Source organism: Leuciscus leuciscus (genome assembly GCF_965113295.1).
Source record: "Leuciscus leuciscus genome assembly, chromosome: 21".
In the NCBI taxonomy this organism is placed as follows: domain Eukaryota; kingdom Metazoa; phylum Chordata; class Actinopteri; order Cypriniformes; family Leuciscidae; genus Leuciscus; species Leuciscus leuciscus.
In genome coordinates, this window is record NC_138745.1 from 19,965,628 (window position 1) to 19,982,999 (window position 17,372).

The window sequence follows — 17,372 nt, forward strand, 5'->3', positions numbered from 1 at the left end:
TTAATGACTTTATTTATTTTAATTGTGTTAAGTGATGTTTGTGTTATTCCCTGTGTATGTGTAATGGACTAGTCATTTGTGTATAAGTTTCCCATATGTGTCATTTGGGAGGTCATGTTTTTTGTTCAGTTTGAATTGCTGGTTTGATTACTATTAAGTTTGGTTCTGTTCAGTTGACCCTTTTTATGGGTCCAGACCTGACTTTATTTCGTTCAGTTTTCAAGCAATTTAATTTGTATATTTAAATAATTTTAATTTAATTTAAATAATTTTCTTTGTTTGGAAATCCTGCATTTTCCTGCATAAGCAATGTGTTTATTATCAAGAAAAGTCTCAAAATGAATAACAAAAATTATAGTTACGTTTTAGAGAAAGTAACTTGCTACATGGCAAGCATTATATTAAGTACAACAGAAATAAATAAATTAAACCATAGTAATGCCATGGTACTTTTTGGTACTTTATGTTTGTATGCTGTTTTGATTGATAGCCTACTCATTTGGTTTGGAAAATGTCTTTACCTGCAGTCCAGGTTCGCTTGCTGCAGGTGTGGGTGTTGAACGTGATGAAGACCATATTTGTTGATTGTAAACGATATTTACACGTGTTTATGAAGTGGATTGTAAGTAAATATCCCGATAGTGTGTGCATTAGCGGCGTTCGTATAGCGAATCTATGTATTATGTCTATGGTTTCTACAAATGGAAACCAAGGATTTCACGTCATTGATAGGTGACAATGACCAGGGACGAGCCATTATTAAAAACTGGAATTTCTCTGGATTTACAAATCCTTGGGAACTTTTGGGATAATGTAAGTACACAACTGCATGAAATATAGCACACTGTGAAACTTTTTATTTATTTATTATATTGTATTACAAAAATCATATTGTACCTTTAATGATTGAATCAGCGTTTTTAAAGGATTGGTTCACCTCAAAATGAAAATTTACTGATAATTTACTCACCCCAATGCCATCCAAGAGGTTCTTGTCTTTCTTTCTTCAGTGGAAAAGAAATTAAGTTTTGAGGAAAACATTTCAGGATTTTTCTCCATACAATGGACTTCAACAGTCACCAAATTGTTGAAGTCCAAATCAATGCAGTTTCAAAGGGCTCTGAAGTGCTTTAAAGGGCTCTGCACGATCCCAGTCGAGAAATAAGGGTCTTATCTAGCAAAACGATCGGTCATTTTCAAAAAAAAAAAAAATATATATATATATATATACTTTTTAACCACAAATGCCCGTCTTGTACCATCTCTGAGATGCGCCACGTATTACATCATCACATTGGAAAGGTCATGATTTTTTTTTTTATAATAATAATAATAAATTAAAACAATGTTTTTTTTTTCAACTTTGAGGTTGAATTATTTTTGCTACTTGTAGCAACACTGCTTACTCTCTTACATTAAACTGGGTGAGGAGAAAGTATTATAAAATTGAAAACCTGACACCTTTAAGAACACTTTCAACCGCCTGAAAACAAAACAGTATAGGCCTACTATTACTGCCTGTACAGCAGTTATACATTAATAATGTCCCTTTTATGATGTTTCTTGTTGATGACAATACATTGCCAGGGAACGTAGCATGTGAGAGATTTTATTACTGCCCCAGCTGTTCTGAACTGATTAGCACAAAGTCACACAGCTAAAAAAAACAGGGAAAATTACAATCTGCTACAAAAGTGGCAAAACTAACAATCTAAAATAGTGCAAACATTGACAAAATGTTTGTTTGTCATTGTCTTTTGTGGCTGTTTTCCATCCATCCACCCATCGCAGGTGTTGCTGTTTTATTATTGTTTTTATTTTTAAATTAAATTTTTTTAATAATAATTTTTAATAACAACACCACCTCGCATCATATTTGCTGAATGAAATCCAATATTTGTTTCCTGCTAATTTTAGAGTGCTGATTCCAAAAATAGGGCCTGTTTTGCTCTAGCACATCACACTTTCTCACAAAATATGATCTGCATTTTGTAGCATTTCTGCTTTCAGCAATTATTAGTAAAAGGAAGAAGTCTTGCATTGCAATTTAATCACCAGAAAAACGTTCGGGTTACTAATGTAACCTCGGTTCTCTGAGATAACGGGACCAAGCATTGCGTGAAACACGCTTTGGGGGAAACAGAGTTTTCTCAGAATACTGAAGCCTGATTTGTTCAGAAATACGTAGGTAACTAAATAGTTTACTTTTAGTTTTACTTTTTATTCTTTTCCCAGTTCACCGGCCACTTACTTTCATGTCTTTCGGGAGGAGTGGATGAATTTGCGCGTTTTAAATCCGACAACTCTGATTCTTTGCGCTGAAGAGCAAACCATTACATGGCGATCACCGTTATCATCTAACATAATCATAATCATAAAAGTGTTTAAAAGACAAAATACAATAATAACTAACATATTTGAGAATCAGATTTCACAATAAGAAGATAATGGAGGAGTTTGGCCTGAAAAACCTGGAGGACCACCATAGTGTAAAGCGCTGAGCCCGCCTGTCCTTCTGCAGAGTAAGCCCTACCATCAAGGGCTGAGGTGGTTCAGCAGGGCTTGGATGGATGGATGGACGGCCTTGGCTTTCCATCCCAGAGCTGTGGGTGGGCAGAGGTGCGCAGCGAAGGCCCCTTCAAGAGGAGGGAGCTTCTCATAGTCCTTTTCCTCGGCGCCATCAACAGAAGTGAGGGCGGTGGAGGCAGAAGATTGAGACAGATTTTGTGTAAAAAGTTGATCAAATGTATTTATAAACTTGTGTTCTTTGACATGGAGTATATAAACATATTTTTCCACTCCTTTTCAGTTTAAGTTAAATGATACATTTAGAATACTCATTATTGTTCTTAAAACTGAAATGTTTGACTTTTAAGTGCTTTTGTTAGTTTGATAACTGCATTAAAGCTGATACATATATTGATACATATATACCTGTATAAATATGTGTGATGGTAAGCTTTTATTGATATTTTTGAACTTTGCATCATCAAATTAGGTTAAAAAAAAAGGCCATTGGTGTAAAGGCCATTGCAAAAGACTGACAAGGTCTCCTGTGGGTGGATCGTAAGCATCAAGGCCTGCAAACCCTGACAACGATGATGAACCTCCCTTGAGAGCAACAAAGAGCATGAGCGGTATTAAGCATACAATGTCAGCCTTAATGCTTGTACACTTCTTGCGTGTCCTTACATACCTCAGATCTACTTTATTCACTCCTTTGTCATCAGGGGTTTGATTTCACCATTAAAGTGGTGTGAGAGAGATGACAGTTCAAAGTGTTCCTGTAAGGTTTCTCTGGCACCGTCGATCAGTATTCACTGCCAATAAAAACATGCTCCTGCTAAGAGGAGGCAGTGATGGTGTGATGCTGTGAAGACTGAAAACAAAGTAACTTTTGTTTCATGCACGCTGAGATAGAAAGAAAAAGAAGCGCAGAGATGTGTGAGGAATCGCCCGCACCTCGTGAGGAGGGGAAATACCACGGTAAATAAGTGTGAAATGTAACACGTTTGTGTGAAAATCCATGACTGCAGTTGAGGGAACAGAACTTTGTTGGGGGAAACTTTGAATTTCTCTGAACTTTCAACATGAAGACCTTCCTACAGCACAAACCTCCAGACCCCTGCGTTGCAAGGCTTGTTTAGTAAGGAAACAACCAGGAATATCAATCTAAGGGCTGAAGGTGGAAAACGTAGACCTCTGTCAACTTGCACATCATCGTTCATCTGTCCTTTGCCATCAGACCAGACGCAAAGTGTTTGAACTGCTAGATAAATTAAGTTTACCTCCATTTCTCAAATCTGTCCATACTGACAACCTTTTGGGAGTGTTGGTGGTTGACTTTCCCTGTCATGATTATATGTCACAGCAAATTTAGCATGTTGTGGGGCGTGATATGTTTGAGGAAGGCTGTGAAATGCAATCTTGCTCAAAAATTGGCTTTGTAAGTGAGATTTTATTAGGTATTTCATTTAAAATGACAGAAAAACTCTTGCCCTCATGCAGCGTTGTGATTGACTCTCTCTTTTCTTCCTGGGGGTTTCAGCTTCAACCATCAGTCACTATTGGAAATGATTAAGAAAGTCCAGTTAGACCATAGCCTAGTTGCAAGGCACAGTGACTTTTCATGGCCGGAGCACTTTGAGTCTGAAGAGGAAAATGAAGAAATAACACTATGTACAAGCCAAAACACTTCTAGAACCATAGGGAGTAAAAGAAAGCATCTGGACAAAGGAGAAATTAGTCATACTTTTAATTCCTGCAACCATTTCTCAGGCTAGGTTTATTTTTAAACGTCAATTTCTGTAGAAACATACCTTAAACACTACAAAAACAGCTATTGAACATTTCCATTGAAAATACCATTGCAAAAAGATACTGTTAATTTTACACAATTTGAACTAAAGGCCTGTTCACACCATGAACGATAACTATAAAAATAACAATATTAGCATCCACATAACGATAACGCTCTGTTATAAGCATGTGCTGCAGTTTTGTCGTCTGCCGCTTTAAATGTTCAAGCTCTTGCGGTCGAGTAAGATTCTGATTGTGATTCCAATGAAATTGTTTCTGTGTTGTTATTGTTATAGTTGTGGTGTGGACTTCCCTATTCTCATATATTTGAAATGATTATGAAAACTTTATAGTTAGATAGTTCTTGTTCTTGGTGTCCTAGTAATCACATCTCTACAGGGCACATCTGATTGGTTCCTGTTGCATCAGCAGCCAATGAGCTCGCTGCTCAACTTACAAATACTTGGTCAGGGGAGGACTAATTGGGCCCACCACCTGTTTTATTAAATGTTGTCCTCTGCAGAGCCCTTTTCCTTTTAGAAAGGCTTGTCACTTCTTCCTGACCTCCTTCCCTAATCTTTTAATGCCACTAGTTGCAGTCAGTTTTCTATCAAAATCCCAGATTTTTTGTTTATTTGTTTGACTTCCCTTAAACCTGCTGAAAATAATGTTTGTATAGCTCCACCTCCTCTAAAATGACATTCATCTTTTAAAAAATAAAGTCTTTTCATTGTTTTTTTAGTTTTTTTTTGGTTCAGCCATTTTGCTGGTGTAGGTTTGCTTGTAAACACTTGTAGGTTTGTGCTTTTATAGATGATTGGCCTCGTAGAAAATGCACATCAGTTGAAAACAATTAGGTTAAACATTTCAAAATACAAGCGTGTGCTACAATTACGAGCCATGCAAGCTGACATTTCAGCACTTGACAAATGGACAGCGACTCTTAAGTAGCACTTAAAGCACATCTGCGTGCGATCCTGCTAAGTGCATTTTTGTGAAACGCACGTGAAATGAACACGAACGTTCATAAAGTCGCTCGTAGAAAATCCTCAATGATCCTAAGATCCATCGTTATCTGGAAACACAGCCCAGGTAAGGTATTATTCAAAAAATATCAAATCATTGTTTTGGCCGGAAGAAATTGCCTATAATAAATTGTATAAAATTACAAAATAAAAAAAAAAGTGACAACTTTTTAATGAAAAATACCCTTGAGAACAGTTTAACCTTCAGTTAAAATCTACAGTACTTTCATTATAGTTGACTCTTGATGAATGTACAGTGTGTCTGTGGTTTTATCCTGTAGAAACAGCAAAAATATTATTTAAATACAAGTTATTGAGATACAACTAGTCTTGGTCTCCCCTATTTGAGGTCAGGTCTGGTCTCATATAAAATATACTTAATTTTCAGCAATTTTATTGACTCGAATGCACTGACGCTATTGAATGAGAGCTGAACTAAGCTGGATGATGACATCACTGTTTTCTCCAGAGCTGCTTTATAGATGAATTGAACTCATTCCATAATTGATGAACATAACACAGTTATTGAACCAAACTGAATAATGACTATTGTTTACTATTGACTTTTTAGAGTAGAACTAAAATCTGTTTGCATCATTGAATAGTTTTTTTTTCATGTTTACGAAGATCTATAGAGCTCACCTAACAAGTCACTTCCTGTCTAGATCTATAGAATGTGCTTAAGTATCCGCTTCCTGGCGTTCCCAAATTAGACACAGTATGTTTGCTTTCCTTCTCCAAGTACCTGCTCTTTGTTTTTGAGGGTTTTCGTGTCTCGCAAAGACTTGTACACCCTAGATTAGCATAATCACAATAATTGAATCATAATTACATTTGCAATAAACACAAAGACTCCATGCAAAACAGCATATAAATAGCATATTTCTAATGGGGCCAATCTTCTTGTGATGCTGCCTCCAGTTTCCGTTCTGAATCTTGATAGGCTTGTTGGATAGGGACTTGATTGGGATGTTGGGTGACTGATGTTGTTTGTGTTCCTCAGATAAAATGACACATACTGTGCCATGTTTTCTTATACGCAAGGCCCTTCTCTCTTACCTCGCTCCCAGATGGGCCAGATATGATGTTTCCTCCCAGCTTTTCCATCAAAGCAAACAGAGCCAACAGCAACAGATGATCCCCAAGCAAAGCTGAATTACCAATCTAAATCTGGCTTGTCTTCCAGCCCCGGCTGTTTATACAAGCGACACATGTTGTATTTAAAACCTGTCGGCTGCTTCTGCTCATTAAGCATTCGATTTGGGGTTGGGTGTGAGTTTTGCGGTTGGTTAGCGCCTGACAGCATGTTTCCTCCTGTTTTATTGACTGTTACGATTATGTGTCCACAGTAGCTGGATCCAGTGTTCATTTGTACAGTTTTATTTTTTTATTTGTCGGTAACACTTTAGTTTAGGGTCCAATTCTCACTATTAACCAGCTGCTTATTAGCATGCATATTACAAGGATATTGGCTGTTTATTAGTATTTATAAAGCACATATTAATGCCTTATTCTGCATGACTTTATTCTACATCCCTTAATCCTACCCAATACCTAAACTTAACAACTACCTATTAATAAACAGTCATTAGGGGTTTATTGAGGCAAAAGTCATAGTTAATAATTAGTTTATTGTGAGAATTGGACCCTTATCTAAAGTGTGACCTTTTGTCTTTTGACCAAAAAAATTCTAATCTTTTCAATTTAGTCAATATTTTGTCACAGCAATTTCATTAATTTTTGTCAGTTTTACTCGGACTAAAATGTCATCTAATATTACATATTGTCACGAGAGGCAACAACGACGTTATTTAACAACTATGCATTTATTGAACACACTGCATAAATCCCGACTGCCATTTTCCCCAGGTTCCCATTATATATACAGGTGGAGTCCCGCCAATGTCCAATTTAATTGGCCAACATAATAAGGCTGGTTCCACACATATAGACAGTTGTGAAAAGCACCATACAAATAAATGCGAATTGAACTGAACTGAATTGAATTATCTATAACATTTTATAATAAGATACAGAAACAAAGCACTTATAAATCATTTGCAAACTATTAGTTTATATTAACAGTTTACAAACCGTAGTTAATACATCAGTAGACTATATTCAAATAGTGAGTTGGAAACCTAACGTGTGTGTGTGTGTGTGTGTTTAATGTATTTGTAAACATTTTAAGGAGCATGGAATATAAATGCAATTAATGTCAAATAAAGGCTGGTAAAAAGCACTTAATGAATGACATTTTCCAATTTTCCGTGATCTAGAGTTAGAGCTATTTATGGTTAAAGCATTTTCTAACTCTTTACATATGAGCTAATTAAACAATAATAATTTGTTAATTACAGTGACAATGAATGAGGAACTCACTATTTGTATATAATCTATTAATGTTTATAAACTAATAGTTAACTAGTTTGCAAATGATTTGTAAATACTTTATTACTGTATACTTATTATAAAGCGTTACCGAATGATCAATGTTGAGAACAGTTATGTGCTGCTTAATATTTTGGGGGAAACAATGATACTTTTTCTTGAGATTCTTTGATGAAATAGAACATTTAAAAAACAGCATTTATTTGAAATAGAAATCAAACAGCAATATAAGAACAGACAAGGGGGGAAAAAAGGTAAAGAAACAAAAGAAAGTTCTTATAATTTGAAATGCATATCCTTTGGGGGTGTTCAGTATTTAAGGTATTCAGTAATTTAACATATTTTACCCTCTCTCTCGTCCCCCCTCTCTCCTCTCCTCCCAATCCTCCAAACAATAACAATGATAATCAAGTAATATGATTTTATGATTAATATGGCTATCTGCGCATCCCCGGGGGAAGGACGATTGTATAACATTTTAGCTCACAAAGAGAAAATGCAAAATTAATCAAACATTCAAACATCTGACAGTACGTTAACTGCTTGTTGTGAAAACCTGATCTCATGAAATAATGTTACAATGATTACATTATTGTAATAAAATATTGTAAAATCTTTATGCTTCACAGTTATTGACTATACATCTTTTGAAAAGATCACTTATTAATGTTCACACTACATTATATAACGATTAAGAAAACTTGCAATGAAATATTTGTATTCTAGTTTGAAAGTTTGAGATCACAGAGGACTTTGAATGAAGCAAAAAATAAAATAATCTTCAAACATCCATTTCTTTAAAGATATTTCTGGAGTTTAAAATACTTTTTTTATACATTCACAGCCAGAGTTTTGAAATGCAAATCAATTATATAAAAAAGATAAGAGGGAAAAGAGAAGAATAAATGACTGTTGTCTTAGAATTCCCACTAAAATACTCAGGACTGTTTATACAACAACCTCGATTTAACTAAGGTCACTGTGCTCTGCAGAGAAATTCATGGAAATCATATTCAGCTGAACAATAAATGTTAGGAATGGATCACATGAATAAAACAGCTCATTTAAACAAAATACTCAGAGTGCTAAAGGTAAGTACTTTAACTTTTAACTCACAGGACGAGTGTATCCTAATAATGCAGATTTGACAGTAGAGTGAAATAAATTACCTGTGTTTTTCTGTTTTAAATGTTGCTAAGCAATGACCAGGAGCACAAGTAACATTATCTAGATGGTCATTCAAGTGGAAGTGCACAGATTGTCTGGCCTGTATTCACTCAGCTGTGAATAACACTCTCTGTGCTTTCTCTGTAGACTGCGTCGAGCAGTGATCTACTTCTGACTGCCAGCATAGAAGACTGCATGGGGCTTGGGTCACTGTTGCCAATTAAGATATGTTCCTGGAACAACATTCCTGTCTGAAAATGTAGTCCTAACCCTATCCATACCCATAATAACACTGATGTAGAAGCACCTAAACCTGCTTCTAAGCCTAAACTTAACATAACTTTAAACTTTCTCTCAAATCCGATTGGTTGATTGGAATGTTGTTCCAGAATCAACAAAAGCCGTTTTTCCACTGTCAGGCCACCAGGTTCTAAGAACGGCTTATTTCTACTAGAGCTTGGATCAGCAAAGCACGATTACAAACTGTTCTTGGCCCAGCACAGTTGGCCACTCGGGATTGGTCAATTACGGAGCCCGGGAAGTCACCTGTGTGAGAAAAAACAAACAATCCGTGGCGACGGTTTTGCAATCCGTCCGCTCAGTTTATAAACCGTACTCACGAATTCTCAAACTGTTCCCTCGGTTTAACAAATCTTGCCCACGGATTAATAAACCGTACCCACGAGTTACTAATCCGCGCTCTCAGATTTGTAAACCGTGCCTTCAGTTTTTGCAATCTGTACCGACAAATTCATAAACCGTGCCCACGCTTTCGCAATCCGTTCCCACGGGTTTGTAAACCGTACTCACGGATTTGTGGCTCGCCCTCATTTTAGAAGAACACCAGGAGGTACGTTGTTACGAATCTTATTGTATATTGTTTTATTGTGTATTAAGTGGAATACATCAAATTGTCTTAACCGCATCTGCAAGCTTAAAGCGATTCTCAATTGTAGTAGCGGGTATGGGGTCGAATATACGATTAAATATGAATGACGTGCATCAAAATCTTTTGTTTATTTGTGATAATCTTAGCACTTTATTATTATTGTCTAACCTGTATTATGACTGATATTTGACGAATTTCTTTGTTCCTTTTTTGTAAGTTTTGGACTAAAGTATCTTCTAAATATGTAGCCTAAAATGTAATAATAATAATAATAATATAGTTTATAACTATAAATGAGTTCACTTAAAGGACAAGTTCGGTATTTTACACTTAAAGCCCTGTTTACAGATCGTATCTGATGAAATAGAACGGTTAAGATTAAAATTTGGACACATGCTGCTGTCCCGAGAATTTTAGGTTTATTTCGCTTCCCCCCCCCCCCCCCACCCCCCACCCCCCACCCCCACAATGGTTGTCTATATGCACTGGAAGATTCCGACCTAAAAACACATTCAACTTTCGTTTACAAAGACGTGAAACTCACCGAGTGGTCAGGGGTGTTCACTGATATGTTCCCTCAAAAATCGCTGAAAAAGATGCATTCCAACAGGTTTTATCGTAGTTTTTGTCCAACTCCATTGACTAAATAGGACGTGCTGTGAGACCGCAGCACCTTTACGGTATTACTCCGCCGCCTCTTCTTCTGCTTCTTCTGTGTATTCAATGAAATGCCCGTGGTTTGCTTGCAATTGGCAAAGGTGCATTATCGCCATCAACTGGGCTGGAGTGTCTATTATTCAAGCTCTCAACGGAAGAATCACGGGTGTGACGCGTTTGGCAAAATAGGTCCACAAAAGCGAAATAAACCTAAAATTCTCGGGACAGGAGCATGTGTCCAAATTTTTATCTTAACTGTTCTATTTCATCAGATACGATCTGTAAACAGGGCTTTAAGTGTAAAATACCGAACTTTTCCTTTAAGACAGTAATATGTTTATCATAAATTAGTTTATGAATGCTTTATTTTTAGAATTTAAATGTTTTAAATGTAGGCCTATTTTATCCAAAACTGTAAAAGCTTAGGTTATAGCCTATAAAAATAAAGCACTGATAAATTATTTTATGACAAACATATTACTGTATAACTGAGTGAACTCATTTATAGTTATAAACTCAAATAATAATAATAATAATAATAATAGTAATAATAATAATAATAATAATACAAGTTTCTCTGTAGCCAAGCACACTATTTTAGCGAAGTAAACACAAGTTAAAGGCACGCTATGTAAGATTTTTGGATCAAAATATCCAAAAACCACTAGAACAATCTTATATATTTTGTTGATTTGTGTACTTGCATTATCCCAAATGTTTAAATCCGGAGAAATAAGCAGTTTCAATGACTCCCCTATCAATGACATCATCCGCGTTACCCTCGATTTCCGGTTTTATTTTGTGTTAACCATGGAAACACCAAAGATGCTTTAATATATTATGTGTTTTATTAGCCATTTATTAGACAACTGTTTGGATACATTCATCGACAAAAAAACTGATCGTTAACAGCTCAACACAGTTAGTCTTTTTGTTTAAATCTCGTTTTCTTGATTTACCGCGAGTACCTAATATCGATCTAGATCACTGCAGTGTGCAACAAGTGTCTCATATAGTAGCCGCCGAGCGAACGCACAGAGTATCATTACAACAACTTTCAACACACTCAAATGCATCTAATATATATGATAAAACAGCGCTGTGTTACCCCACATACGCATGACCGGAAGAAGCAGAAGTGGTCTATGGCATAATAAAAGCTCCAGTGCTCTCGAGCTGTGTCGCACTTGTCTCTCATTAGCAACAGCTCCAGCAGCCTCGTTCCGCTCCGTTAATAAATCTTTAACACATTACTGGCCATCCATGACCATGAATATGATTTCTGCCCGTATCCCTTCGTATTCTCCACCGGCTGCAGAGGTGAAGACAAATCAAGGCGTCATCAAGCTATGCCTTTGTTTTGAATAAGCGACCTCTAGCGGCGAAAAATTATTATTTTATTATGTGCCTTTAATCAAATTTTCATTACATCCCATTGCGTCTTTAAACTCTTGCATTACCAAGGCAACGACTCACGCATTTGTTTGACATCCCAAAGAGAGGCCGTTATCAGCCCCACGGTGGAAGATGATCCACAGTGCTCGGATCGGCGTGGAATGGAACGGTTAAGCAGCGAGAACGGTTTGGCCTGATGGTGGAAAAGTGGATAAAGATGTTGATCCAGGAGCGTGTTGCATCCTAAGGCTAGTTGGCTAGTTGTATCGCAGTAACTAAAAGGTTTCGAGTCAAAGGTCCAATTACACAATTGGATTATGGCATGTTTACATGACACCGTTTTCAACTACAAATTGAAAACTTTTATGCGTTTTGGCCATTCATTTACACAACAACTGAGTTTTGAAAACGGGATTTAAAGTGCAAGTTTTTGAAAAGGATACCGTTATCGTCTCTGTGTAAACTTCAAAAAAGCGAATTTGTGAAAACTGTGACATCATGCGCATGCGTATTATGTGTTCAGGCTATAGGTGCATAGTGTTTCTTTACAAAGTGACATCGCCAACTACTGGCCTGGCCTGAATTATACAGTATTTATAGTCATTTTAGCGGATCAGTGTGAACAGGGATCATTTTAACAGCGTTGTCGTCTGTACGTGAAGACGCAAAGGAAAAATGTTTCCGTTTTTTGTACATCGTTGTCATGTAACGTTACCCGTAAAAGCCCGATTTTGCTGAAAGGCCTATAACTGTTTCACCCCATGGCATAGTGACAACATGCCCTACTTTTAGGCAGCGGTTCTCAACCAGAGAGCATTAGGGAGCTTCAGGAGGGGGCTCCAATAAGTCAAATAATTTAACATCTTATTTAAAATTATTAGCTTCTTTTTTTTAACCATTTTGACAAAACATTCCATTATTCATTCCCTTTCGCAATAATCAATGGCAAAGCCTTTATTTTTCATCACCACTGTCAAACGGTTTTTATAATTGGTGACACGTTTTTTGCACATTTCCTCTGGGATTTAGGACCACTCCCCTTTTGCAATATTCTCTATACCGTTCAAAGTGCCTTTCGAACTGAACATGTTCGCTCCCGTCGGACTGGAATCTCACTTAAGATGGCAGAATACCCAGTGAAGTCCACTTCGCAGTCCACTTACGCTCGAATGGAACGCACCATTCACTTGGTCTTCTTTCTTGCACCTATTTGTATATTGAATTAATTAGTCATTTCTTTCCTGCATGATGACAGCAAAGCGACTACGATGCAGCATTTCATTAACATAACCAAAGCCTAAAACCTCACTTAAAACACTATTATTTTGCTGCCTTGCAAGAACTATTTTGAGTAAAACCAATTCCAAAAACACAAAAACAAATATAAAAGTGACACTTTGTATCCCTCAAGGCTTAAGTGACAGAAAGTACTGTACCAACAAACCTATATGACCCATTTTTACATAATCCATTTATTTCTCAGTGACCAGGAGATGTTGTGGAAAATTTTAATTATAGTTTTGAGTCAAGTTACCATGGCAACAAAGGTAACAAGCTCAAATTCAACCACTATTGACCACATTTTATATTTTTTAAGACTTTGAGCCTTTAAAACACTTATTTATTAGCCCAAAAAGGAGCAAACGCAGCCTTGTCCTTGTGCTAATCATGAGTTAGCTTACAAATTTGAAACAAAAAACAAAAAAACAGATTGTGTGTTGGTACTTGTTTTTATTCATATATTCATTAAGCTGCAAAAACAGCTGCTTCCTGTCACATCTGGGACAGAAACATACTCTGTTTAAGAAAAACCATCATATACAGTTGCTTACTAGTACAAAAGGTTGCAAACAGGCACATATGCAAAGCACACACATGATCTGCTACTGTGGCAATTCTACATAACATTCAATTTGATAGTGGACTATTTATTAATTTAAAACACATCATGGTTCCTGTCTATGATCCCCATATACATAACATGTTAAGAATTATAAATACTATTTATTATTAATGATTTCCAATCATCTTTGTGCTCGTAGTTAAAATAGGGCGAAATGATCCGCTCATTCATTCAGTGGAGGTTTCCCTGCTACGAAATTCTCTTCTGTTCAGTTCACACAATGCGATACGCCCCCCAACCGCGCCGATTTCTGTGTAACAGTACTCCCGAGGTCATACAGGATAATGGCAGCCTGGGATATTTCAAATGAAAGGTTTTCTGGGACAGACAACAAGGGCTAGACATACCCGTATAACACTTCATCGTGTTCTGACCCTCACCAGATATTCCATCTAAAAAGTGATTGTTTCGTATATGTATTATAAGTGCAGTCATAATACAATTACATTAACTTTGTGCCTCATACATAGCAGAGCATGGTAACAAAACCTATATAAAAATAAAGATAAAAATAAAAATGAGTCCCATGTGTCGCAGTCAAATCATATTAAGATGTGCAAATAATTTCCAGACGATCACACAATTCTCATCGCAGTCTCATAAAAGTTTCACGTCACTGCAGTTAGTCAAAATGGCATCCTGACTTTTCCCTAAAACAACATCTGTTATAAATCACTAGGCACAATAGTAACTGAACGTTCTGCCGCATTTTCCTGCTGTTTTTGTTCATCGTCCCAGCTAGTTGCCGGCAGTGGTGGTATGTACATCCATAATAGAAGAAAAGGTCCCGGGCTCAGTACATCCATACTGATGAGTCCTATGGATTGCGCACAGAGGTTAAAGATCACCGCTTTGGGGTTCAGGGTTCCGGGAATCCCGGCCCGAGTTGCGGCCTAGTCTGGGGAAGCGACTGGAGGCTTTGGATCGGGCAGTTTTGGCTCCACTCTCATTGGCCGTCGGGCTGTCCCTGTTAGAGAACAAACGCAAACATGGGTAAACCCCCAGGGCACTTTGCTCTTTCTTCTCCTGCCTGACTCAGGGTGTTCATTTGTGTTGTAATACCTTTGGAAAACTGATAGCTCCCACCAGGCAGTGGGACTGTGCATTTACAGTGACTAAACGCTCATGCTTGTCAGAGTCCCCGCTGTAGGTAAATAAACAATGAAACAAGCTCTTCGCAATTACGTTGTTTCCTTATATCCTCACGGGCCGCGCGCTGACATCACCGGTAACTCAAGGCTAACAAACTGAAATTGAAAGATGCCTGCGAGTTGAGGGCTGAGCGGAAAGCCCCAGAGGCTGAGTGTGTGTGTTAGAGACAGTGTGTGATCCGAGGGAGGGCTATATAGACATCAGCTGCAGTTGAGGGTTAGACACTATACATACCCAGCTGAGGCTCACCGTACAGAGACAACTCCAGCTTGGAAACCATGACAACTATGTCACTCATGAGCTGGAGGAGCCTGGGAGCCAGTGGCGATCCTGGCTCACATGGTGCCCGCTCCCAAAATACATATAAATATAAATCAACAATGTACATAAAGGAATGGTACTGTACATACTGTACTGTATATCTCTGCTTGCTAAAAATAAGACAAATATTACAAATAAAGTAGAGATATTAATTAAAATAATTAAAGATAGAATAATGCAATTAAATACAAGATAAAATAAGTTACACGTTTTTTTAATAAACCAATTAAAATTGAAACTGTTTATTAGTGGATATCTTTATTATGAAACTTGACTAAATTGCAGGAATAACGTATTTTTGTAGGCCAAAACTCAGAAACCAGTTTCATTCCTCCTGAAGTCAATGTTTTTTGGGGGTTACATGCCTGAAATAAGGTATGTGGTTAAAAGAAGCTCAAGATAGTTTCATGTTTAATTCTACAACATAAAATACATCAGTATAACCTCCTTGTGATTATTTTAAAGCTTTTACTTGTCCTGAAAAAGGGTGTTACTAACAAGTACAGGTAAACTCATCACCTTACTAGTCCACTTTTACAGCCTTGCATAGTGTTTATAATTGCACTCTTGCAACTATTTTAACTCAATTTCAGGGAATATTTTTTTTTTCTTTGGCGTAGTTCGTTTATAGCCTACGCTTAGCTTTTTACTTCTGGTGATTGTATTTAGGCTTTTAAGTTGTGTTCATTTGTGAAGATTATCATTATGAACATTGTAAGAATCAAACTTTTGATGAACATAAAGTATATTATTATAGAAATCCAAAAGACTGTGGGAAAATCCTATTTTGGATTTTGTTGAGGGGACCAAGGGTGATGCTAACGTTCAGGTTGACCTACAAAAATACAATCACTGCAGCACTCTATAGGTAAGGAGACTTTTTTCTATTTTATTTCTATATAAACGGATTTCTTATTTTGATGGTGCAGACAGTGAGCAGGCAAAGAAAAAGCGGGTGGAAAAGCAGGAAGGTTCTTGGAAAAAACACATTGGGTCACAATTGGAGGTGGCAGGTGGAATGAAGGGCAACTGCAATGTTGTGAGACTGTCATAGATGAGTGACAGAGAAGTGGTGCGCATGTCTGAGAGTTGTGCTCCTGTATCACCTATGTCAGGATCCAGCCCTGCAATAACATTCTTTTTTTTATGTGTTTGTGGCCAAAACTCAAGGCAAAGGCATCATAAACCACCTGGCTCTTGTGGGATGGAAAGGCTGTGACTGCATCCAATCAAATTCGTACAGTGACAGTGTGTGTTTACGTGTGTGTAAAGTGAATGCCAGATATTTTAGGAGTATAGAACCACAGCGAAGAGCAAATAAATGCTTTTGTCGAACTGAATGCATCAAGATTTGAAGGAAAACGTGTGTGGATTTACAATACATTTCCAACCAATTCAACCAAGTCACAACAACAGAAACCATAGTCTGCTTAAACACAATCAACAATATGTTTTTATGTCTGCCAACCTGGAGATTAAACATTGTGTTTAAAAAAAAATGAATACATTTATTAATACAATAAAATAACCCAATTTTATTGTCCCCTGTAAACCAGTTATTTGCTCTGTGCTGTGGTTGGATAATTCGGTAACACTTTACAATAAGGTTTCACTTGTTAAAATTAGTCAATGTATTAACGAACATGAACTAACAATGAGCAAAACATTTGTTACTGTATTTGTTATTCTCTGTTAACGTTAGTTTATAAAAATACAGTTGTTCATTGTTTGTTCATGTTAGTTCACAGTGTATTAACTAATGTTAAAATACAACTTTTGATTTGAATAATGTATTAGTAAATGTTGAGATTAACATTAACAAAGATCAATAAATGCTTTAGAAGTGCAGTTCATTATTAGTTCATGTTAACCAATGAGGTTAACTAATGAAACCTTATTGCAAAGTGTTACCAATAATTATAAAATATCTGACACCACATTACACAAGCCTAAAACACAAGGCATCATGGTGAGAATTCGATTGGATACAGTGACAGCCATATCCTTTTTCCCACAAGGCATCAGTTATGACCAACTATGCAAAAAATCTATGGTTTACATACTTTTCCTGCTATTGGATCATCTTAAAGTGGGGAAAAACAGTGAATGTACTTTTCTGTTCTCAAAGAGGACCAAAAACAACAGTTTAAAAAAATCACCTTTGTGAGGGCAT

The 17,372-nt window shown here is 36.8% G+C and overlaps 1 protein-coding gene across 3 annotated transcripts in view; it reads right to left on the bottom strand.

The window, feature by feature from the left end:
* Positions 1–13,534: 13,534 nt before the first annotated feature.
* Positions 13,535–17,372, bottom strand: part of snx29 (sorting nexin 29) — a 117,915-nt gene continuing 114,077 nt past the window's right edge. For all 3 annotated transcript variants that reach the window (XR_014201264.1, XM_082152725.1, XM_082152724.1), the window contains one exon: positions 13,535–14,693. Coding sequence is in view for 2 of the 3 variants with exons in the window: in XM_082152725.1 (XP_082008851.1) it covers positions 14,564–14,693 (130 nt within the window). In the remaining variant the exon portion in view is untranslated. The remainder of the gene's footprint in view (positions 14,694–17,372) is intronic.